General features: G+C 38.5%; 1 protein-coding gene across 1 annotated transcript in view; it reads left to right on the top strand.

The window, feature by feature from the left end:
* LOC140275325 (tenascin-like) overlaps window positions 1-25,793 on the top strand; it is a 52,265-nt gene that overhangs the window by 18,448 nt on the left and 8,024 nt on the right. The window contains exons 6-8 of the mRNA XM_072370770.1: window positions 6,101-6,216; window positions 19,163-19,316; window positions 20,101-20,370. Of these exons, the coding sequence (XP_072226871.1) occupies window positions 6,101-6,216; window positions 19,163-19,316; window positions 20,101-20,370 (540 nt within the window). The remainder of the gene's footprint in view (window positions 1-6,100; window positions 6,217-19,162; window positions 19,317-20,100; window positions 20,371-25,793) is intronic.

Genomic DNA, 25,793 nt, shown 5'->3' with positions numbered 1-25,793 from the left:
GGGAAAACCTCTAAGTTAAAAAGTTTGGACAGCACTCTGATAATGTAATCGCTCAATCTGTAATATTTCTCTAAAAATGCCAAATAATATGCCATATGCCAAACTAAACATGTTTTTTTTACTTACTGTATGATACGTCAGTGTCTTACCTGCAGTAAACACTATCAGAGCACTCTCAGTTTGGAGATTCAGATACAAATCCTGACGGATGAACATGGCAAAAACCTACACAGAAGAGTGCACCTAAACTCAGTTCAAACTTCAAAAATGTAATAGCTGTGCAAGCTAAAGCTATCTTGTGGATTTTTACACCACATTATTAACTTTGTGACTGAAATCATTCAAACGCAGAAGGTCCTGTCCGTGTAACTGTCTTATGCAAAAGTGATCCGATGTATCTGCAATGTGCTTGCTAGAACTACAATGACAAATTTTTGATATGACTGAAAATTTTCTCTTGTCATGGCCCCGTTCTGAGTAGCTTTTAGTTTAGCTTGCCCGCTCAGAAACCTTTTGATTTTCCAAACAGAGAGTGCTCTGACTGCTGTCTTGTGCAGGAAAGATGCTGACAACTTCACACAACTGCTCATAAATTTTTTTATAACACTTAACAATCATGCACAGTGTAGTTTTTGTATGTGATACATATTAGCAGTAAATGTTACTTGATTTGATCAAGAAACATTGCAATTTGTGTGGAAAGTGAGCAGATTGCCTATTTAAACAGAAAGCTAAAAAGTTCAGTTGCTCTCACATCAATGAAAAGGAGTCTGTCTGAAAGGAGCTATCATGAAGCTATTAAAGTAGCTTTATACTAAAAGGTAAAAATGAATAACAAAGTTGCACATTTGTTTATTCCTACAGCATATTCTTGTCTGATTTTTAACAAATTATTCCACAGCAATATGCATTGATGTAATCATGCATTCTCGTCTGTGGTGAACCACATGGTGGTCTTCTGGGATCTTTATAATTTGTATGGGAAATGCTTAAACCTTGAATAGATAATCTTTTAATTTATGCCTGAAAACACTGACACAATTGCTTCAAGTGTTCCAGGAATTGTTTTTCCCAGCGTCAAACGGCTGTAAAAGCTTAAGCGCTGTTCCTGTTCTTCAGCTGAGAATTACTGACTAAAGAAGACAGGACTGCCGTTAATTATCTAATTTACAGTTAGTGCCTTATGATTCAAAATATTTGTGATATTTTTAGGTGCTGGTCGGTAAGCCACATTTACATCTGTTATCAGTATTTCCTACTGCACATGATTTAGTGAGGCCTCTAGATATAAATGCATTTCACAGTATGCTGTGTTTTCTTACTTATGAACTTATACACCATGTTTACTCATTATCTCTTTGCAACAAGTCTTAAAAAAATCCCACATTTTTCTATAGTTGTCATATTTATCTCTGTCTATGTAGAATCTCATTGGCTTTGGTTTTCCCCATGAGTGTTAGTGGTTTTAAACTCTCAAGCAGACAATTTACATTTGGCAGAGGTCAAATTACAGATGCTTTAGTGTATTTTCTTTTAGCATAGTAATATAATTGGACAAACGCACGCGAACAAGGAGGTTATCTTTGTCAGGCAGTTTATCAAAAAAGATGAACCCTTAATTAAGGTTACTCATAAGTCATTCAGCAGCTGTAGATCCATTTTATGTAGCTTAGTTTTCCTTGTAACTTCTACTCTAATCCATCATTATTTTCAGCATCAGCCAGGTCACTTACCTGCTCTAGCTGTGTTTTCTTGTTGTTGTGGTTGTCAGTGTTGTTGTTAAAGTGTGTTAGCGTATTAGCTCCTCTGTTTGGAGCTGGTTCATGCTGTGGTGATTCCAGTGATGGAACTATTTCATTAACAGAGAAGCAGGACCCAGACTGCTGCGTAATGTTTTTCTGTGCTGCCTGAGACTGACGCAGGACAGACATTTATGCGTTTAAGAGTGCTAAATGTTTCCCCAAATGTAAACCAATTGCATACTTTGAGTTGACGGAGGGATGTCCCACAGTCTGCAGTCCTGTAGAGGAACCCAGAGTGGGCAGCAGAAACTGTTGATTGTGTCCACCTGTTTTTGTACATTTGGCATTTGTGCAAAAATACCTCACCAAAGATCCCGGGAATAAGAAAACAAATGATGGCATTAAAAGGATGCAAAAAAAAAGCTTGATGGAAAAAAAATATTCTTTTCATATTCCTTTTTTTTTTAGTTAGACAGCCCTGACAGTTTTACTATTGAGGGGAAATTTGGAAAATCATAAGTCCAACTTCTACAATACAGTACTTTCCCCTACTGGAAAAGTCTGACAAGATACCTAAAAGATGTTTAAAACTTTTTAAATGTGCATTTAATCAACTGCTCAGTTATTTCTGTAAATAAACACCAATCTTTTATCTATACATGCATACTAAATTCTTACTCTGCACTGCCTTTTTTACGACAGTGTTTGTTCTTTACTGAAACATGTTGATAACTATTAGATGAATAGCCAGAAAATGTATGTTTAACTCAGTCATGTTCCCCTCAGGATCAATTGCAATATGTATGTGATCCTCTGACTTTTTATCCACTATGCTACATTACTTTTTGTCCTGTAATATGATCTTATTATCAAATACTTATAAATACACATATGTAGGCATACTTGCTAAAAATAACACAGTATATTTCAATGCTGAATTTAGGCCAGTGTATAGTTATGTTTAAGTATAGTCTGACAGTGCTGCAAGCATGGATGTAGACTTGGTAGGATTCAACTTTCACAGCTAACGTTGCGATAATTTATATTAGTATGATCCTAAAAGCTGTTTATAGGGACCATAAAATATATATATGCAGAGGATATAAAGTGTTTTCTAAGGTTGTCCTTAACTTGTGCCTTTATTTTGTTGCAGGAAAGGAGTTCACAGAAGTCTTTAAAGTAGTCAGCTGACAATATTAATTTTTGCTCTTTTTTAATAGTTTCCTTTTCTGTATTCTATAATTCTTTTAATGTTCAGCAGCTTGGTTTGACAGCAGTTCTCGTTCCTTTTTAACCACGTTTGAAGATGCAAAAGATGTTAGAAAAAACTGTTCTTCTGGCTGTGTAGGCAGCCTGGCCAAAGGATGTTTCTTTGTCCATGCTGCGCTTGTGTGACATGCATGTTGGATTGTGGTAATTGCTTACAGGAACATTACATCATGGTCTCACTGAGTGGTGGGTTTTTCAGCAGTAATTTTACGATAGACTTGGTGCAATAAAACAAACATGTGAATTATTATCGCAGTACGCCTTCAGTTTGTGCAGTTAGTATCAGCAGTGTGTCTCCACCAGACTGAGAGCTTAATCCTCCTATGTGTGAAAGTTAAAAAAAAAAGGGACAAACTTTCTGAATCAGCTCATGGGGCTTTAGGTGGAGTTTTTGGTCAAATAAAATCCTTATTTTGTTAATGAGGCTTGTTTTTGCTCCATGCTGCCTGGGTGTGGGTAAATATTGGGTATAAGGAGATATGCATCATCAAGTAGGATTCTTTTGAAGTCATTTGGTGCCTCTAGCTCTGGGGGTGGACTGCTCCAATGAGAATAAAGCCAAGCCCACATGTTCGCAGACATTGGTAAAAGCTTAGCTTCTTGTATATCTACAGGAATCAACTTTATTCTGAAAGCGGTCCCACACCACACGTACACATACAAAACACTGGAGATGTTGGTGGCTGGTTCAGAGTTGGATTACATAGCACTGATTAGTATTCCATTCGTTCTTAAACATAGTAGAAGAGCAACTGTTGATTTCAACAAGTGCTCCTATGAAATACTCATATAATTCATAAATAAGACCCAAAACGACAACCTGTTACCTGGTTGGGTTTAGTAAAAACGTCATGATTAGCACTAAAATACATCTGTTTACAATGGCACAATCACCCACATGGACACCATTTTGCACATTGCTTGGGTAACATGTAAACATAACACATTATGACAAAACCTTATCATTTCCAGGTTGGGTTTAACCAGTAACTTCACTATGTTCGTGAAATAAAATTAAATCAATCAGGTTAGGGTTAAGAAAAAACAAGTGAAAATAAGATTTTATTCATCCCCATGGGTGGAAAATTACCTATTTATTCTGATCCTTTTGTTTATTTTGTTTGCTGTTATTTATTTTCTGACCTTTTTCAAACTAAATAATGAATCGTGAGGTGGAAAAACATGAGAAAGCTGCATTATTTGAATTTTCACATTCCAAAAAGCAAATGAAACACAAAATCTGACCTATTATTGACTTTATAAAAATACAATGATCATACTGGCAAGACATATTCTTCAGCATCAGCAACGTGATCTTCCCTTCTAGTGCTGCTTGTGTCCACCCAATGAACTTGGATATTCATTCTTGTTTTAGCTCTAGTTCGGTCTCTGCCATCTCCTGGTAGAAATATCTTGATATTTCAAGTTTATTTCATCTCAAAGACCGAATGTCACCCATTTAATTCTGAAACCAGGCTCCTGTGGCTCCCAAATCATAAATCTGGATATAACACTTAATGACAAAACCATCCCTCACCAACTGAGCTATATCATTTTCAACTAGCAGATTGGATTGAACAGTCTGTTTCATTGTTGTGGTGCCAGGGAGCAGATGGTTTAGGATTTGATTGAGGCCAATGCCAAACTCCGATACATACATAACTTTAAACTTGGTAAGATGGACATCACAACTGGTTCAATATAAGGAGAAAAGAAATTTAGTGAGAGGACAAATCAATTCCCGCTGGTCCATTTGTCCCACTGTCTTAATCACATGAGAAAGAAAACAAGATATTAAGAACTACAGTTTGTTACAAGAGAAAACTAGACCTCATTCATGGTTCAATTCAATTCAATTGTATTCTATTTATGTAGTGCTAAATTACAACAAATGTCATCTCAAGGCACTTCAAAGATACAATCCAATTCAAGCCAATGAGAATCCAATTCATTGTAATACAATCATAATCCAATTGAATCCAATTATTAAAATTCAAAATGAGTCCAAGTCATACATACAAAACGCATTCGCCTCGACCATCTGCCTTGTTGTCTTTGAAACACTGATTTTCACAGATTTATGTCAATAAATACACAATGTATTAATCTGATCCCAACCACGTGTATGACACGGTCGCAACAAACAAAGCTGAATTATTCAAAAATTTGATATTTCTGCACAGGAATTGCTTCAGTTTAGTGTGAGATTTTGGAGACTGACAAGACAGATTGGTGACAGATTCCTTCTTCACGAAGAAAAAATATAGTAAAAAAGAAAAAACATTTAAAAATGTTTGCTTCAATGTAGAAAATGTCTTTAGCTTGGTTTTCATGGCTAGCTAAAGGTTACCAAAGGTCACAAACTGGTTCGTGCTGGATTTTCAGTTTGACCCTATACTACACAAGAAGGCAAATCTTTAAAGTATTTACTGGCATTTTAGTTCTGAGCTTTCTATCCCTGTAATATACCCAAATAAATGGACAACAATTGTGTTTGTCTCTCTGTTGTATTTTAGCATTCTGAACTGTTCCTCATAGCTAATTTGTCATGTTGTCATTTTGTCTCTATATTTTCACTTTGGATCTCTGGACATGTTGTATCGCCTTTTTATTCCTTATCAGATTTCCTTTGTGCCTGTCTTTGTATTGATTATGACTAAATGGACTTGGTTGCCTCTGATCTTGTTCTGAAAGTTCTCAGCTGAAAGTTTACGAAGCAAGATACAATATAAATTAAACCCCCAAAAATGTGCATCTATTTTAATCGTCATTCACCATTATTCCTGTTGGCAATAATGACCTACTGTATAATTGATATCATGAGAGCAACTGCATGTGAAGCTTCAAATTTGCATCAGTTAAGGTGATGGTGTTGTCGTGGAAAGAATGTGTTTCAGTCCTGTCCATATTTATAACCCCAACCAATTAGTTTTCATTTCCAACACCAAACAAGTGATGTTATTGCAGGAAGTTACAGGAAGTGTTTTGGTAAAGGGTGTTATTGACTATCTTATTGACTGAATGTAACCCAAAAATTGTGGTATTTGGTCATATTGGTCAAAGAGATAATCTCTCCATTTCACTTTCAGCCATGTCAGGAGTCTCTCAGCTGAGCACTCAGGACATCACAGAGACATCTGTCACTCTGGCTTGGACTCCACCTCCTGTCCAGTATGAGACTTACTACATCACCTTCACCAGCAAGGTAAGCTGATCTTACATAGATTTAATTCTTAAGTTCATTCTTTGGTTTTCTCTTCAAAGGAACACATTTGCAGCTATGCCTTTAATTAAACATTTATTTAATGAAAGATAAGTTTGTATAGAAGGGGACAAAATCAAAAGCTTAAGTTGTGAAGAAAAATCGGTATTGCATTCTACTTAAGAGGTTTCAATTTTTTTTCTGAAATTCAGAGATTTCATAGATATAAAGAACTCATTTTTACTAAGTTTGTTTCACATTTTATTACAACAGAAAAACAAACAAAAGAAAGGTTCAATTGAATTGGTCCTTTTCAGTAATGACAGTGAAAACATTGAACACTGTGGCTTATGATAGTATATCATACCGCTGATGTATTTTGTCTTAAAATCTATAACACAACGGATAGAAAGATGGGCAAAAAAATCAAATCAACCCACAGACACTTTTCTGAAAGTAATTCAGACAGCAGATGTATTTGTTGACAGTGAAAATCTGATTCTCACTGAGTCCTCGCTGTGCCTTCAGTCGGGACTCTGGGGGTCAAAACTCTCTGCCAGGTCATGTTGAGAGGACGGAGAAGTCTGTGGGACAAACTACCCAAATGCTGTTTTTACAGGATCCTCAGGGAGATTCAAAACGTGTCTGATGTGAAATGAGGTCTGCAGGCAGAGCCATAAAACTGCTGTGTGAAGTTTCACTGCCTGAAAAGATTACAAACACAAAAGTGTGACCTCTGATCTCAGAATAATAAGTTTTCCAATTAAAGACCTGCACATTTAGCTGGAAGAAAGATATGAAAACAGAACATCCAACAGGAATGATTGAAAGAAAGCCCTCTCTGATATATTTCTATATCAGATGCCGTGACGGTCTGGATGAGAGATTGTTTAAAGTGGCAGCTCTTTGTGTGGATCGTGTTGGAAAATAATTTATAAAGAGTAAAAAAAAACACCCGTGAAAGTTTCTCAAACCCTAAAAATATGATTATAAATTCAGCAAAGACACTGCTCCAGAAATAATTTCCTGACACAAAAAGTCCGCTGGGACTTGAAAATACCAAATATTTACAGTGCACTCGCTGTCCAATAGATAAACTCAGGATATATGGTGTTGTACACAACACCCTTCATAAGAAGACAAGAACTTAGATGACAAACATGTTGCTGAAATGAATCAGTAGCCATTCGCACTGTGTATAAATAGATTGTTTCTTTGACCAATATTTGTTTGCCTCAAACAGCTTCAGAGACACTTCAAGAATCAGTTCATTTCTTATCTCCAACTTCACTTCGACTCAGTTTCAGTTTCAGAGACATTCAATGTTTGTCTCTGACTTTCTAAAAGTGCGTGTTTGTAATAATCTGGCAATGACGTTCAATATTAGCATGAAATATTGCAGTCTTTAAGACCGATACTTGAATGAAGTATCTGTCAACAAAAATCTTAAAAGTTGTCCTAAGTATTGAGTGAGTGATGTTGGGATTTTGGCTCTTTGTGGGAAAACACACCTCAGGTGAAGGACATGCAGAGAGAAACTAAGCAGTTCGTCATTTTCTTGACAGATGCTTGAAAAATTGACCTGTGAAACTGAGTCAAAGCCTCAGAGTAGATTTTCTTAGCACCATAAACAATAAATTACAGCAGGATTTCATGGTGTTGCAGTTTGAGCTCAAGTTGAATCAGATGCAACTCGATTTTGGAAATTTTAACGTGAGCAGCGATTTGTCGGACGTAACTATTTTGTCCTTTTTAGGGTCTTTTTACAACACCTCCTTCTTTTATCTGACAAACTTTGAGCCCAGAGCTACTTCAAAACCTTCAAAACTCTGATGGCAAGAATTGCTTTTTTTGTTTTTAGTATTTCCTGATTTATGATTAAACTTATTTCTGATGTTGCAGTAGACATTTTCGAGTGCTGATATGGTTTTTTGTTGCAATGCACAGAGAGAAAAAGACAAAAGCTAAAACAGTTAAATATGTAAACTCACATAAGTAAAACTTTGTGGACTCAGTACAGATTTTTCTGGATGTTTTTAGTCCTTTCTTTTTTCTTTTTTACTGCTGTTGCTTTACAAATGAATCAGGTCACACCAAGAAAAGACTTTTCTCCACTATAGGACAAACTCTCAAGTCAAAATGTCAGTGGAAGGCACTAACACCTCATCTTCTCCTGAAAACATGTGTTGCATTTCCTCAGTGATTCTTCTCAAAACAGATTTCAAGACTTTGGTTTGCTTCCCTCGCGGGGACCTAAAAGGATACAGCAGGCATAGAGTTTGTGTTGTTAGTGACTGCATTAGCAACACACACAAATTCAAAGCATCTGCTGCTCTGGTTGTAATGGACAAACATAAACACCAACATAGCAACAAAGCCTCTGGAAGAGGAACCAACTCAGTGTGACAGAGAAGTTAACTAACAAGACGAACCTCAGTCTGCTCCTCTTTTCTAAATTGCGGGTTGCTGTTGCGTGAGGTCCATTCATCGTCCTTTTGCAGCAATTATTACAACAAATTGTGAATTTGATGACGCAAAACGAAATCTGGAACATAAACTACTTTCCACGGATGTGTGTGTTCACATGCGAGTCGACCAGGTGTCCATTTATTCCTATGGGAACTTCTGCAAGCTTAGACACCCTTTTTAACCAAAGGCGCTTCAGATCTGGTTCAGGGCTGGTGAAGATCTTTAGTAGTTTTCATAATGTGTCACATTATTAAACACTGCAATGATCTGTGTGTGATATTGTTTTGCATAAAAACAAGAATCTGCTTTAAAGTCTGTTTTGAACACCAATGGATCATTGAATTTTCAGCCATTTACTTCACTTGTTAAATATGACAGTCTGCTCCCAAACGTGTGGTCAGTCTGCAGCTGAGGACATTAAAGAAGTGGGAAATTACGAAATGTGTTGGAACCTTTTAGTCGTGTTTAGGAGAGGGACTGACACGAAGGAGGCAGCCGAACAACCAAAACACTTTTTGACCTCACTTTCAAAATAATTCAAATTCAAAACTGTTCCCAGAAAAGAAGAGAGCAACACGCTGCTTTAGATTACTGTGCACACTCTGGACACTTTACTGCCCCATTGCATGTGTCCTGGATTTCAGTTGAACATGTTTTCCCACATATACACAGTTACTATGATCACCTCATACTTTTTTTTTTTCAACAAAACAAGCCAGCGATCTCCCTAAAGTGACATCATTTAGACATTATGATACTGTAATGGCTCTAAGAGAGGCATGGATTGGACTAATAAGACCAGGAATAACTGTAGAGAGACAGAGACAAAACACAAGGTGGATGGATGGATGAATGGATGGACAGAGAGAGTCAGAGATGGATAATCTGATTGGAAGATGAATCTTAAAATGGGAGTAAAACCTGGACCTAAGAGAGAATGTAGTGTCAACATCAAGTCCACATTGTGTTCGTCTTCATGAACACATGGAGAGACGTTATCTTGACTGGAGTCCATGTAAAACATGAGCAGAAAGGAAGCAGAAAATAGACAAATAAAAATAAAAAAAAATATATTCACATGTGAAAAACATTTTTATTTTTTCAGCTTGGGTTTGTTTATCTTGTAATTTGTTTTGCCTGTTCAAGAACATTTGAAAATGTCTCCAGTCCTCTGAAATACAATTTTGTAACAGTAGGTGTATGATTTAATCAAAACTGATTATCTATCTACTGTTGGGAAGCATGCAAGAAGTGACCCGATGATTCATCTGTTTGAGAATGTTTCCGATCATCATTTGGTAACCAAGGTAACAAAGCACAAAAACATCTTCAGAGCCTCAAGTAATAACCTGCTAATTGTGTCTCTTTACATTGCCAGGAGCAAGGAAGACATTAGAAACATTTATTTAGTCATATTTCAGGGATGCAGTGCTGAAAAATAAGAAGAAAAAGAAAGGCTCAACCAATGATTCTGTTTTTGTACAAACTTGGTCTCTTTGTAATTGAGTGTGAAAATGAGCCAAACCAGAACTGCAGCTGATGAAAACTCCCCCTTAGAAGAATATTTATAGTGATGAAAACTCTGTTTGGGTGCATGAGAAGACTCACAATCAATACTGATCCTGATCTGAGTAGCTTTCTGTACAAGCTTTCTTTTTTCTGACAGTTGATCTGTGGTTTTGGCTTAAATTAAAAAAGGAACAAACAAAAAAAATCTCCTAATAAACACTTCAGACTTCTGGCCTCAGACTTGGAGGTGCTGACTCAACTGCTCTGTAATTTGAAATGTCTAATGATAGATTCAGATAAACCACATACCACTAATCATGCCCCATCTTCCGCTGTTAGTCAAAGTTGGTTTCTCTCGTTTATGATGAGGGAACTCTGTTTATGCTCATTTCACTTTCAGATTTTAAAATGTCTGATTCCCTGTATTCTTTGCTTCCGTGTATACTAATAGTAGTTGTGTTCTTCACTGCCTTTATTAGCACAAACCAATGTGGTTCCTTTGTTTGGTTCTTCTTATAATATGTGGACTGGTGGAGTAACCCGAGACCGGATCAGGATCAATTCTTCTTATTTATTTTCTTACTCTTTGTCTTTGTGTCTTTGGCTTGTACAGGAAGGCCATCTTTTAAAGAATTATTTCCCTTTAACTGTGCTACGACTGTTGTTGCCTGGTTACCTTTTGTTTAACCAAAAATGGTCAAATCTAGTGGAGAAGGTAAGACATTGAGAAAGGTTAGGGAAAAAGCAGACAGATCTGACCAGAAGAATATGATCTGTGCTGCCAAATACAACATTTATTGACTAAAAAGCAGGTGTTTTGTTTTGGGCTATTAATTGAAGTAAATCCATTTTAGTACTTCAAAAAATGTTCAAGCTGTGTGTTCATGTTATGGAAGTACACAATAGGTTTCATGAGAAAAATAATCAAGATTTGCTATAATCTAACACTCAATAATAGCTTTTTTAATGATATAATGAACATGTTTAGAATTTTATCATGAAATGGATGAGGTCTGATTGTTGGTGCTATCCCTACAGTGTGTGCGCTAAAAACACGATCCCAAAGCATAAAAAAAGACTTGGAAGTAAGAAGAAACACATTATGGTGTCTAGTAAAACTATGCATGACATCAACATGCTCAAAGGTAAAAAAAAGTTCAGAAAAGGCATGAAAAAATTTCTCTCTCAGTCTCAGATCAGTCCATCGTCACCCTGTCAGTAAGGGCATCAGATCAGAGAAAGCTCAGATGTGTAATTTTACAAAGAAAGATCAAACTTTAGTGTTTTGCTGTGTGGTTTGGATGACTTTTTGCTCCAGTCCAACTGTGAGAATCCTGCTTTAAATTTGAAACTTTGGACAGTCATTGGTCTCAAAGGATCTAAATTAGTCTCCAGTGAATATCTCCTTTTACTTCCACAATGTTTTTAAACCGATGACCACAGAATTCCCTGTGTTTCTATCACAGCTTCTAAATTTAGCCTAAAATTACAACAGATGGTTAAAGAACAAACAAGCAGGACAGAACCTGGAGATGGAGTTCAGCAAGAGTACAAACACAACAGCAGTGAATGAAGCAAACACTTTAAGTCCAGGGAAAAAGATGCAGATGTGGGATGCTTGTTGTTATGGAAACATCTAAACACTTTCGAAAACACGGCAACTGCCAGAGGGATGACATCACTGCTGAGCCCACATCTGTGACACAAAAAGACAGACGAACGGACAGAGAAAGAGAGACAGACAACATTAATAAAGCCGTGTTTATAAGACCAACAGATGAACAACAGCCAAACAAATACAGCCAACATCAGAACAGATTGTCAGCAGGGAGAGAGGAAGAGATCAGTCTCAGTGCAGAGATGCCGCACTGGCTGATAAAAATATGGATTTTATCTACAAGTAAAATGATGAGTGTTTACTGTTGGTTTCCAGGTTACAACAGCAACCTGTTTTTTCTCTTTTTCAACTCATCAAAACAATATGTTAACAGCAACAGTGATGTATCAGGCTGAAGGCTCTGTTACTGTAGACATCCCAGCATTTTCGTTGTGGAAACAAAGACAGAAAGGTGTGACCCTCATGTCACTCGTACTGACGTCCTACAGATGTGTCAGATCAGTGTGTGTGTGTTTATGCTGTCGACTTTTGGCCAAATCTGAAGCAAAAATGACAGCTCTTGGGAAACCTGAGACTCTGCAGCTGTCCTTATCAATACAGCACCGGTGGTGAGTTTCATCAAACTTTCGTACACATTTTGTCACAACAATTGTCACATACAAGAAATATTCACTCACATGAATTTAACTGTTGTCTGCTTTCATTAAATTGCACCGGCAAGACAGAGGAGCCACTCATTCCTACAAAATACCACATAACTCTTCTTAACAAACTTTTCACAACATGTATAATACAGAAATCCAAACTAAACAACAGACTCCCTTAATTCAAAAAGGAGAGATCAACTGAAATACTTTAACAAAATTCATTAATGTGCAAGAGTTGAATTAAAGTAGTTCTGTTTGGCGATTAGACTCTGATGTGTCATCTTAGTCGATTGGAGACATGAACGAGGGAAGCTGATAGGATAGATGCCTGTGTTGTCTAGACATCATGGTGGATGAGCAGAAACAGGTGGTGGCACATACTTTAGATGAGGCTCCTTCATCAGGAAAAGGTGGAGATGGGGAAGACGCAGGCTGGGCAAATATCAACCTGAAGCAGAAATGACAGGATAGAAGATGGTTTTAAAAAAAGGGATTAGACTGATTGGCTTGAATAAAATATGGGCAAGACGACCACTGGACCATGATGACAGAATAAAGTGGAGGTGAGTCTGACAGTGAAGGGAAATGAAAGTGATTGAGTATAACAGGCTGAAAAGTCCAAACTCCAGACAATGAGAGCAGCTGTGAGTGAACCCATCTTCTTTATTGAACTGACGTTTAGGCTTTATTACTTGAACTTTTAGGAAGTGCCATTCATAATTTTAACATACAGAGAAATTTCCCAACTTTTCTGCTCCCGAGAAGAAAAACAGGATTAGTTATGTGACATTTGAACTGTTTTTAGCCTCTGGCTAAAATTTCCTCTCGCACATACTGTATGTGGGTCATCTTCTCTCTGGGTGTAGCCACCAACTTCTCTCTGCACAATTTTCTCTGACAGCATTCTCAGATTGTCCCTGTGAGCCTATCATCAGTGACAGCTGTATTTCTGCTTCTTTCCTGCTTCACTTTTGCAGGCATCATGAGGCTATTAACGATGAGCTCATTTTGAATTGCCATTCATTCATTTCCTCTGTGGCAGCAAAAGACATTGACAAAACCTTCCTAAACATGTTTAGGGTGAGCTGACAGAATCTTTTCTCTTCAGAGTTGTGAAGATCTCACAGTATTGCTTTTTTTTTCTATAAATATGGCTTAAGGGAAATATAAAACATACATATACTAATACAGCATGACATGGGTTCAGAACAACAGAGAATCTCAGTAAGATGTAATTTTTTACAGCAACAGCATGTGGGAAAAATCTGTCTATATCAACATAATGACTTGCTGGGTTATACAGATGTTTTATTATGTTTGCAGTTAAATGACATCTGTTTACATTTTATGGAGCAGTATCATATATGAACACTGACAAAAATATTTGTCCAACATGGCCTCTTTAGTGGCATGAAGTGAGTTTGTCATTGGTGAATCAGCCACTAGCACAACCAGCATTGTTGCCTAGTGATGTTTACATGCTGGTTTTCTGAATCGAGTGCAGCAAATTTAGAACTAAATTGTAGGCTTGATTTTGAATTTTATGTGGCTGAACCATATGACACTAAATTCAGTCAGAACAAAACGGATCAGTGGTCACGGGAGTTCAAGGAGGTCATTCAGTTTGTACCAGTGGTCACTTGTGGTACTGCAATGAGGAGTTAAAAAAGGGGTTTTGGACATACAGCTTCATTGTATAGGAACATTAGTGGAAATATTCAAACAAAAACAAATACTAAGCAGCTGGTCTGTTTTTACTGTACTGCAAACTTTTCTTTTGTGTATGTCTTTGTAAATCTTCCCTAAAACCCTAAAGGCTTTGTCTGTTGACATCATCACAATATAAAATCTTTGAGCCGAGCGGGAAACTGTTGGCAAGATGAGTAGTGGAGCATTAATGAGCATCTGCAACATGGAGGCAAAACTGGAAAGCTAGTCTCTTATTGGCTCATCTGTGAGGTTAACAACTTTTATTCAAGTATGTGGACAACATACATTTTATCAATTATTATTACCACTGTGGTTCACATAGCCCCCTAATTCTTTAAGAAAGCTGGAACACATTTCTGAAGAGCCTTTAACAACCAACATGAACACATCCACCACAGATAATAAGATTTCAAAAGTCCATCTTTATCTTTATTCCAAGCAGGAGCTTCTCAACAGCCCACTCTCACCAGAAATTGTAAAATATGAACAGTTGTTTATACTAATAATATGTAATAGTTTCACAATCCAGGCTTCAAAATTTTGAGCTGACTGTTTTTTTATGCAATTCTGTGAGACTTTTTCTATAAACCTAACCATGCATATCAATTCTAACCATAACCGTTTAACTCCTCCTGTAACGAATAGTGAGTGTGAGCAATGTAGATAATTGGGGAAGTAGAGACTTAGCTGACACACACCATCCCAACCTTCACACTTATAACACTTTTTTTTCCACCAGTTAACAGTATAATAGTCAATATCATCGAGTCATGAACATTGACGTGTGGAAACATCATCTGAGAATGACGTGAACTATATCATAATAGAGAACAATGGAGGCAAAACATAGGTATTCACAATTCACCCACAATCCTTTGCGTGTCTGAGACGCCACAGACAGGAGATCAATGTTGGCGCAGCACGTTTTTTAACTAAGCCTGCTTTCAATGTGTCTGTTATTACCTTGCACTGTTCCATCAAAGATGCAGTCAGGTCAGTGCTGTTTTGTGTGTATGATTAATAGTGGTAAATGTACTGTAATTTCTGTGAGTAGCCCTATTCTTGTGTTGTTGACTACTTAAAGCAGTTCACACACACACTCATAGAGCAAGTCTTAGTCTGTACAGTGTTTGAGGCTTTTTTCATATTTTTTCACATATTAACACACCAACAGACGCATTGGAGGCAATGTGGGGTTCAGTTACTGGTTCAGCGTCTTGCCCAAGGACACTTTCAGGGAAGCTGGACCTCATGTTAAAGTTTGTCCATGTCAGTTTTTAACATATAAGGATGGACTTCTTCCTCGCATAAGACGGACATCATTCAGAACGACCCATCCTTCCAAGAAAACATCGTTGACAATGAGAAACACTCAACATGCGAACTATTTTACATCCTGTTCAACTGTGGTTGTAGTTGCACATAGACTTGATGTCTTCATCGTGAAACACTTAATCCTTTAGGTTAGTGAGGGAGGATATTCCATTGGTTAATGTGTGAAGTAGATTTTGCAATTGTCACAAGGGAGTGTTTAAGACCCAAGAAGCAGACTGTGGGCTGGAGATAAAAAAATAAACAGGTTTATTGACAAAGACATGAATTCTGGGATGAAACCAATAAATGTTATTGGTGGGAATGGCGATCCAGGAAGCAGTTTACTGCAACGAGGTTGACGAGCAGGTGGACAGGTAGGTTTTCCAGATGAACAGGGATCCAAAAGCAGGGTCCAAGTTCACGTATAGGTATTTCCTATAGGAAGAGCTCTACCAATTAGGTGAGTGCAGGTGTTACTTCCCTGTTGGTAGGTATTTTCCAGATGCTGACAGCAAAAAGGTTCCAAGGTTTATGGCAACAGCTTTCCAAGAAGAGATTCTCAAGAGAGACTATGGAAACTAGGTTAGCTCAGGACAAGACATGAGATGAGATGAGATGAGATGAGAAGAAGGAAACTTCATACTTAGATGGCCGGTTGTACCACTGAATGAGTTACAACGATCTGGCACTGAGTGGAGGTGTGACTGGGGTATATATGCTGCCAGGCTCATGAGCTTTATGAGAAACAGCTGTGCCAGGAGAACCTGCAGGAACAGAGCAGCCACATCCTTAGCCACTCGCATACATGAAGAAAAGGTTAAAATGAGACAGGAGGGAAATAGATCTGAATCCAGAGACTCATGGCAGATAAATTTTAGTAATTCTACATAAAGGACTGTACTAAAATAATGCCATGCTGAAATATTTGTAGTTTTACTGATTCAGTAAAAAACACACCTATACACATGTGATTATGTGAGTGTGGCTGAATGGAACCAAACACAAAGAAAGCCTGGTTCTCAAAACGTCAGATGTATTTTCGTAGGAGGAAAATCAGCATAAACATGCAGACTCTGAGTCAGTCGGTGGGTTTACATGATGAGATTAACTCGATTATAGCTATAGTTGGGTTATGCTCCTTATCTGAGCAAGGGTAATTATCCTTTGTTACATGGTGGTGAATGAATCGAATCACTGGCACAAAGCATGCAATACCGCAGTAGATAAGTGGCGCTGTACCTATTTCAACTATCGCTAATAGAGCCACTTCCGGTTGACGTCTTCAGCACCAACAACAACAAAACTAAGGCATTCTCTGTGGCCCAGTCAGCCCTCCTCATCCCCCTAATCACTGGCTTTGAACACAACAGAGCCTCTGCTTGTTTAAAAATGTGTTGTGAATTTACTGGAAGCCTCAGTTTTAATGATGTCACCCTCATTCGTATGATAATGAATGGAGGCGTTTTGACACAAGGACACTGATCCAGGCAACCACCATAGTGACCAACATGGCAACCAGCTGTGCTCTGCTTAATTTAAAAAATGGTATCCATTCATGAGAAAGTCCTGCACTTTAACAAGCTACAGCTTTTGATTGATGGAAAGTTTAACAATTGCAAATGCATACAATTAATACAAATACAATTTTTTTTTTGCATTTCAAAGTATCAAATCATCCAGCAGCATGAATAGATTTGGACTTGAATTATGGAAAAGAGTTTTAAACAGATCCCATCTTTTTTCATCAGCAGATGTTTCATTGATGACACCCATTGGTTTTTGAGGGGGTAGTTGAAAGCCTGAAAGTTGTTATTATTTATTTTTCACCTCAGCCCAAGAGGGTGGAGCTGAGGTCACCCAAGAAGTAGTAATCAGGAGGTTACTGCCCCAACCTATGGGATGCCACTACAGATTCTGTTAAAAATGCAATATGCACACCAATATAAGCAAACAGCTTTACCAAGCGCTCTTTCATGCCAGCAACTCTTTTAGTTCCTTCCTCTATTTTCTGCAACTCCAAGCCAATATCAAGCTTTTTTCTTGAACAACTGAGTAACATGTTTGAATCAAATTACTCCTTTGTAACAGCATAGCAAACCGATTTTTTAAACTGATAAACATTCTCTCCAACAAATGGTACTCATGCAGTTGTAGAATATCATTCTCCATCTTTAGTCTTTCTCAGTCTTGACTTAATTTCCTTAGTAGTGGGTAAATACCATGTGAAATTCTACTAATAAAGTGTATTTATAGTGTACCTGGAAGCCAAAACAGTGGCCAACTATATCCTGTAATGAATTATACAAATTTCAGCCAGAAGACTCGAAGAACTTATAAGAACGCATAAGCTTGAAATTTGGTTCTCTGGACAAGAACTATGACATCCATGAAAATTTAAAGAGTCATACCACTCATATGTTAGTGGTTTCACTGTAAAACAAAACACAGCGGCAGGAATGTAAAATTAGACACAAATGGCTCCAAAGTGTGTGTCATAGTGCAGTTTTAAGACTTTCAGTGATGTTAATGATTTTGTTCCATCCTGTTAAGATTTCTGAACCCCAAAAGAAAGGGGGAAAAAAAGAGGAACAATAGCACCAGTGTGTTTCTGCCCACCCACATGTGGATGCCCTGCAGAAAATGCTGTGTTTCCACTCAGTCTGATCAGGCTCCTCATGATGATCATATTGGGATAGTTTTTGTTGTTGTTACTGAGAATGGATTTGTTTGCAAAGCTAGCTGAACTCAAATCAACAAATAGAAACATTAGTGAGATTAATAATCAGTCAGTGTCTGCGTGGGAGGAAATTTTCTCAAACATTTGTCATCACTATTCGTATTTTAACATCTTCAATCAATCAGAGGGGTTGCTACTCTGTCCCTGAGAAAACATAGAGGAAAGATTAAATTACAAATCACAGACTAAAAGAGCAGTTATTCAGCAGCTATTGTAAAAGAGTTATTATAGATTTTCACAGCAGAACTTAACAATGTAACCAGGAATGATTCATGTGTTGTCTCTAGGCCCACTGTGTGATTTTCTGCTTCTACATTTAAAATTCCACAATTAATTGAAAACCTGTTAGTATGATATTATTACAAGCATGATATTATTCTCATAACTAAACATTTTCATCCATATAAATCACAAGTATATTTAGTTTACATGACGGATTTACAATTGACATTACTCAGAAATTAGAAACTACACTATATTTGTTGTCTGAGATTAAAAAATTGACCTAATTCTGCCCACTGAAAAGGTCATCTCTGTGCAATCTCTATATGTTATCTTGTGAATTAAACATTGCCTTATGGGTTCTTTTTTTACTGATTTTCTTTTGGAACTGGGGTTCTATTTCAATTCTATTTCAAACTAATATAATTATGGTGAGTCAAACCGCTGCCAGCCTTACTTTCTGAACTGCAACTTGCAGATGCATAGAGTTCATATCTTAAGGAACAAAGGGAGCAAAAGACACAGTGGGCCTCCAGATGCATAGTTCAAATGAACTATATCTGTGGCCTGAGCTGCGTTGTACCACCATAAGTCCCTGTTAACAACGATGGGTACTTGGAAACAGGTTTCACAGATTCACTTACACCTCAACCATAGTTGTTTGTCCAAGAATCTCCGTAGCTTTTAACTGACTATGGTTTGTCATCTGATTCAACCCAACAGAAAGAGAGCGACCAGCAGATAGCTGTGCAGGTGGAGGGCAGCCTGACCACCTTCACCCAGATGGGCCTGGCAGCTGGTCAGGAGTACAGTGTCAGCATCATCGGAGAGATCAACGGCAGGAGGGGAGCTGAGAGCTCCACTGAATTTATGACCCGTGAGATTTTGTCTTTGTTTGTCTGTTTATTGAACATTACAAACTCTTGTGATACTGGCTTTCTCCTCTTGGGTAATTTGAGCCAATTCTTCGACTACTGGAAATGTTTTTAAAACCAAAAAACAGTGGGAAATTAACAAATTCATAAGAATTACACTGATACTGAATCTAAGTTTCTTTTTGTATACATTGTAGTCAGTTCATGTTTTTATCTGATCCACTTTGAAAGTGAAATGTTACTGGCTGATAAACTGTAATTTCATACTTTTGCTGCTATCATACTGTGGTGGTGTGGTGGATGTAATTAACTTCAGTGTTTCTGTTTCATTGTATGTTTTGTAATTTGCTAAATAGATGTTTTAGGGGCAGTGTCATGTTAGAAAATGAAATTAGAAAGAAAATGCACTTCACAGTCACGTTATGTATTCCAACTGTATAAAAATAGAGTATGAAGTGTAGTGGTTAGAAAAAAGAGCACCTGACCAACACATTGGCACGTGTGAGCGGCTCAAATTGCAAAACTGGCAGCCAGAGTTTAAACATCCCCTTGCTGCCCTTCCTAATGAAAGATGCAATCTGTGGCAGCTGCGGGGAAGCTGCGTGGCAGTGAAGAGGAAGGTTGAAGCCGCAGGAGTGAAACTGTGACTGTAACTGAACCACGGCTGCAGGGTTAATTAAAAAAGTGGATCTTGGTGGCTCTTTGTTACGTGGTAGAATCAAGAAGGTCAGAATCATAAATTGTGTCTTTTGCCTTTTTTATCCTCTGTGCCCTCTTCATCTTCAGTCATCTCTGGTCCCACCAACCTCCAAGTTGTCAAGACAACCTCCACCTCAGCAGTGGTCCAATGGGAGCAGTCACAGGGGGAGATTGACAGGTACCGTTTGACCATCAGCCCCAACGACGGAGAAGGGAGGAGTCAAGAAATGACAGTAGCAGCCGGCCAAAACTCTGCTCACATTCGACAGTTGGAGGCGGGGCGTTTGTATGACATCTTGCTGATTGCTGAGAAGGGTCTGAGCCAGAGCAAACCAGCGACCACACAGGCAGTTCCTGGTGAGTAGTGAACCAACTAGTTTCAGGCCCCAAAAGTCACATTACCACACAATTTGTTGTTGCTTAATGCTCAAACTCAACAGACAGATGTTTACACTGGACAATAACAACATTTTCAGTTGGACAGAACGGCAGAGGAAGTGAGTGACACAAACAAACACATAACAATCCAAGTCAAATGGTTCTTACTCAAGCTGCATTCAGTGAAGACAAATTTGGTGCTGTTAAGTAAACCTTTATGTGTCCAGACACCCCATAACTCTCAATCACATCATATAAAGCACATTTTACTGCCATTTGTAAAAATTTATGAAGTAATGTACTCCCCTAAGTTTCCCATCTGCTGCTGAGCTCAGTCATGATATTTCCTTCCCACTAGTGACACAAACACTATGTCTGTCCAAGTCAAACATTAATTATATGTCGATGTTCTCTTCGCAGCTTTTACATGGATACCACTGGCCTTGTTTGTTTGTTTTTAATAACTGACAAACTATCTTAAATCTGGTTTCCATGACAGTGTGAAGACAAATACAATAACTGCTTTTCTTCCTTTATTAGATTTGACCTCATCTGGATTATCAACACAGCACTTAATTACCTTAACAGTTAATCCAAATGCTTACTCCCTTCACATCTTTAGGTGAGACATTACCAAGGGTTACCACAGAGGCTTTAACCATGCAGGTCCCACAAGCCCCTGGACAAGATACTGGAAGCATGAACAAAGAGTTAAATCCATCAACTAAGTTGCAAGTATTTGACCAGCAACGTAGGAGGGAGGATGGGAGTGAAGGTGAGACTGTAAGAGGGAGAGGTTCTAATGGCCCTGACAAAGACTCTTCTGTCACTGTGATTGGCAGGACTAAACCTCTGGTTGGTGGAGCAAGAGTTAGCAAAATGGTGGCAAGAAATGGCACCAGACTCAAAGTCTTCAGAAGACCTATCCTGTCGAGGCCAAAGGTCCCGAGCCTGCTCCGTTTCAATGAGACCAGACTTTCGCCTCAAGGGGAAACGTTTGTTGCAAAAAAAAGCAAACAGATAGTACCTAAAAAAACTAAATCAGATACTCTCATCACTGGAGACTCCATGGGAGACCTGAGTGTAGAGGAATCAAATTCTGAGAGGTGGAATGACAAACGTCCAGCTGTAATGCCCAGGAATCATTTGGAAACAAACAGGCAAAACAACTCAGAGGAACCAACTGCTGCTATTGGCTCAAATAGGCAACCGGATGTTGGTACTGCTGTGCATGTACATAATACTGATCCAGTGACCTCAGAGCCAACAGAAACTGTTAAAAGTCAAGAGACGAAATGTATGAATAAAATGAAAGTGACACACTTCAGATTACCCCTAAAGGACAGAGGCAATGGGTGTAGAGGGGATGGAGCAGGACAGGGAGGGAAGACATTAAGCTCAGATCCAAATATTACGCCCCCTCATGGAGAGACAGACCTTGATCATACACCTGAACCTTTACATAAGCTGATCATAGATACTCTTGACAATTTGAATATCACAACAATTGCAGTTCACCTGTCCAAACCTTTGAACATCTCAGCAGATGCAGATATGGTGACGACACAGATTTTAAGTGTACTGAAACCACTCTCCTCATTGTCATCCTCTTCATCATCCTTATCAAACTCACAAACACTATCACATCCATCAGACTCAGATTCATCATCAATGGAACCACTATCCTCACTTATTTCATCGTCACCCCAAGCATTACCATCACTATTGCCTCCATCATCCTCTTCCAGATCAGATGATTCTAATTCACTTGGGAGCAATGAAATGCATGTTGATAAAGACAAAACTATCATTGACTCAGTACCATCTGAAGACAGTGAACTATCCCCCCCAGTGGGAGGTGATGCCCCTCTTTTCCACCACACACTTCCAAAACGGGGATACATACGGCAATCCCACCAACATTTTGGATTACCTCAAAACAAAACCCAGCAAACTTTTAGAGTTCCTCATCGCTCTCCTCAATTGAGCCATAACCCAAGAAGAAAGACTGAGACCAGACTTCTGCCCACAGGGGAACTCGCAATTTCATCATCCTCATCTGCTTCAGATGAATCGTCCTTACTTGAAGTAAATGCACCTTTGAAGGTTACAAGTGGGGAAGAAGATAAAACAAGAATATTGGCATCCTCTGGAGTTGAAGAAAACCAAAACAAGATGCTGACTGAAAGAGGACTAATTCCCGTTCGCCGTCCACCTCCAAAGGGAGATCAACTACGTCGCCCCTTTACAAATGTTCATAACCGAACTCGTCCTAATTTGAGGCTTTCGCTTAAGTTCCCTCAATCTAAAAAAAGTGGAGCAGATACTCAGAAAGAGCAGGCGTTTCCCATTGAATTGCCAATTTCCAAAGATTCCCTTCCATCTGATATTGTGCCAAAAGGAGAAGGGAATGGAGGAAGACTTGAGACAAGTATCTCCACAACAAGCTTGTCCACTGAGTTTAATCAAACCATAAGAGGAAGTGGAGGTCCTTTCTTGCGTCGTCCAAACTTCCGTCGCCCACAGCTACATGGTGGATCTTTCCAAAACAAAACCCGGACGAATATGAGATTGCCTCCACACAGAGGTCCCGTGCACAAGCCTTTCCCGAACAGAAACCGAAATGTGGGTATCAGCTTAACTGCAGGAAGTCAAAATAATCAATTGGGAAAAGATAGTACCCTTGAAAACCCTGAAACCCAATCGGGACAGCAGAATGTCCACAAGTCTACTCCACCATATCAAATTAATCAGCCTGGAGAAGAAGAGACTGCACAGGTAACTCAAAGTGCCCAAACAGATGACAACAAAATGAGCGCCAGCATACAGACTTATGAGTTAGGAAAAGGAGACAATGCTCTGATTGAAATGAAAGAAACAGATTCTGATGTCCACAAAGAGAGAGTCGATAATGGCAGAAATACTGGTGCTATGGATCGAGGCAAACCATACGTTAAATCTGACCCAAGAGACTCAAGACCTGTCTCTCTTCCAAAGAGGCAACCAGCCAGAACTATTACAACACAGCATCACAGCACCCACAGTGTCAGTGGGAGCCAAAAAGGAGAGCCTCCAGCAACAAGTCATACTGTAAAAAGTGGATTCGACACTGAAACTGAACAAACAAGAGGTCCTGCATCAGAGGCTTCTTCTGGAATCACAAGAGAACTTTTAGACTATGTTGGAGTGACAAATCAGACCTCTGATGGATTCACACTGATATGGGACTCACCAGAAGGGAAGTATAAAAATTTTGTTGTGAGCAGAACAAAAAACGAGAAAGATGATGGGTCAACGCAGATAGAAAAGAAACAAGAACGGGATGAAGATCAACACGCCAAAGGGCCAACATCAGAAACTAGAGGCACTGAAGAAAATAACAGAGTACCTGAAAGCTCTGCCACTCAGGCTCCTAAAATCCAAAGCAGCACAGTAGTCAAACCAACAGCAGGTGATAAAACCTTCAAAAAAGTGCTTCCCGGCTCAGCTCGCTCTCTCCAGTTTGAGGATCTGCCTCCACAGACCGAGTACACCTTGACCCTGCTTGGAAAGGGTCCTGGCCTTCTGTCCAGACTGCACAAGCTTGTCATCAGTACAGGTACAAGCCATTGCGACAGTAGAACAACATGAATTCCTACTATGCAATGGTACAACATTACTGTCAGTGTTGTCAAATCTTGTTCAGAAAACCTGTTCTTTTCTTCTCGATCTCGTCCCTCCTCCGTCGATTTCAATCTATTCAAGGTAAAAAGGCCGTTCAGGCCTTTTATCTTTACTCCGCTTCATGTTGTGCTGATTAAAGCACATCTATTGTTAACTAATCATCACTTGTCTGGAGAACAACCGAAAATATTTCTTTTCCCTTGAAACACCATTTCAAGAGCTCAAGTGCTGCTGAACTCTTGAAAGCTGTAAGCTTGAGATTTACAGTTTCAGATTTGTTTGTCCCATTTGTTTGTCACCTAAACATGTTTACTGACATACCTGTTTTCATTGTTTTCAGTACATGTTGATGCTGAACAATCCCATTGTGAAGTTGTTTTGTGTAAATGCTGTACTTTTGCACTCATTCTTCAGCCTCCATGAATATGTGAAATACTCATATTCATGAATTACATCATCATAATCAATACCCTCTTGCCTAAGAAGACACTGTTATTTGATGTCAAACTTCAGATGTGCATTGATACTTTTGGCCACCTCAGCCTCTTTCACTTTACCCGTTCATTTGCCTGTGAGTTACCATTTTGTAGCCTCAGGTGTAGCATTTGACAGAGTAAATCTCGCTAATGATCCCATAGCAATCTTGGAAAACATATCTTTTTTTATTCATGCTTTGGAACTGGAGTCTATCAAAGCTAGACAATTTTTAGGCCCAGCACCTGGAAAACAACAGTGGATTTTAACCATGAATAACTTTTTTTGAATTACCACTTTTGCTTCATGTCTGAGGCTACAGATCGAGAGCAGTTGAGGATGAGCCCCTGCTGCAAGGCCACCGGTGGGGATAGAGACAGTACATTGTACATTTGTACATTCCCACATATACGTAAAATAGATTAGCCAAAGTAACAAAGTTTATTCCAAACCATTTTAAAGCAGCTATATTGCATTTTAGATACTGTAGTTAGATTGCAATGTTAAGTCCATAAAGTATTGTGCAAGATAAAACAGTACAGCAAATGTCTTTAACCAGGGTTTATGTTTAAATCTTCTGTAAACCTTATTTTGGATCTGGCATTGAGCCATGGGGAAGTCCACACGACAGTCTGCTTTGATGCATTATACAAAATGGTATCCTGAGGATAGAATTGTCCTAAATCAAAACCCAGTTTTCCAATCTGTTTGGTCGTATTTTGTAGTCAACTGAGTTGACATCAAAAAGAACAGCAACAACATAACACCACTCATTCACTGCTACTCTGTACTTCTCTCATTCAGGGTAAGCTAACAGCCAGCTTCACTGACACCCCTTCATCTCTCACCCAAACCAGGGTAAGACCACGGCTGGTCACTGTACATTTGGTCTGTCTTTCCCTTTTCCATTCAAATGCAAAATATGGAAATTCTAAAAATAATCAATATAACTAAATCAGTCTGGGTGTCAAATACTGGTATGTGCCAGTACTGACAGTATGGTACACACCCTATCTGACGTCACAGAATCAACATATTTGTGAATGTTACACAGTTGAACTTGTCTAATCATAATTGGCTGGTATTTTAGTTCTAAACTTTTTTAGAATGCAAATTGGTTTCTTATAGAAATATTCATCCAAACTACCAAACAATTTCCAGTTCTTATCATTTTATCTCATTGATATCTAATTGTGTTTGTGTTCATTCACTGTTAATTTTCTCTTTTTCTTCTGTTGTTTCATCTTCATTTATTCCTGCCACAC

Source organism: Leuresthes tenuis, unplaced genomic scaffold (genome assembly GCF_036924035.1).
Source record: "Leuresthes tenuis unplaced genomic scaffold, fLeuTen1.0.hap1 SCAF_18, whole genome shotgun sequence".
NCBI lineage: Eukaryota > Metazoa > Chordata > Actinopteri > Atheriniformes > Atherinopsidae > Leuresthes > Leuresthes tenuis.
The sequence above is the reverse complement of the archived record's forward strand: the minus strand, read 5'-3'. Positions and strand labels throughout refer to the sequence as shown.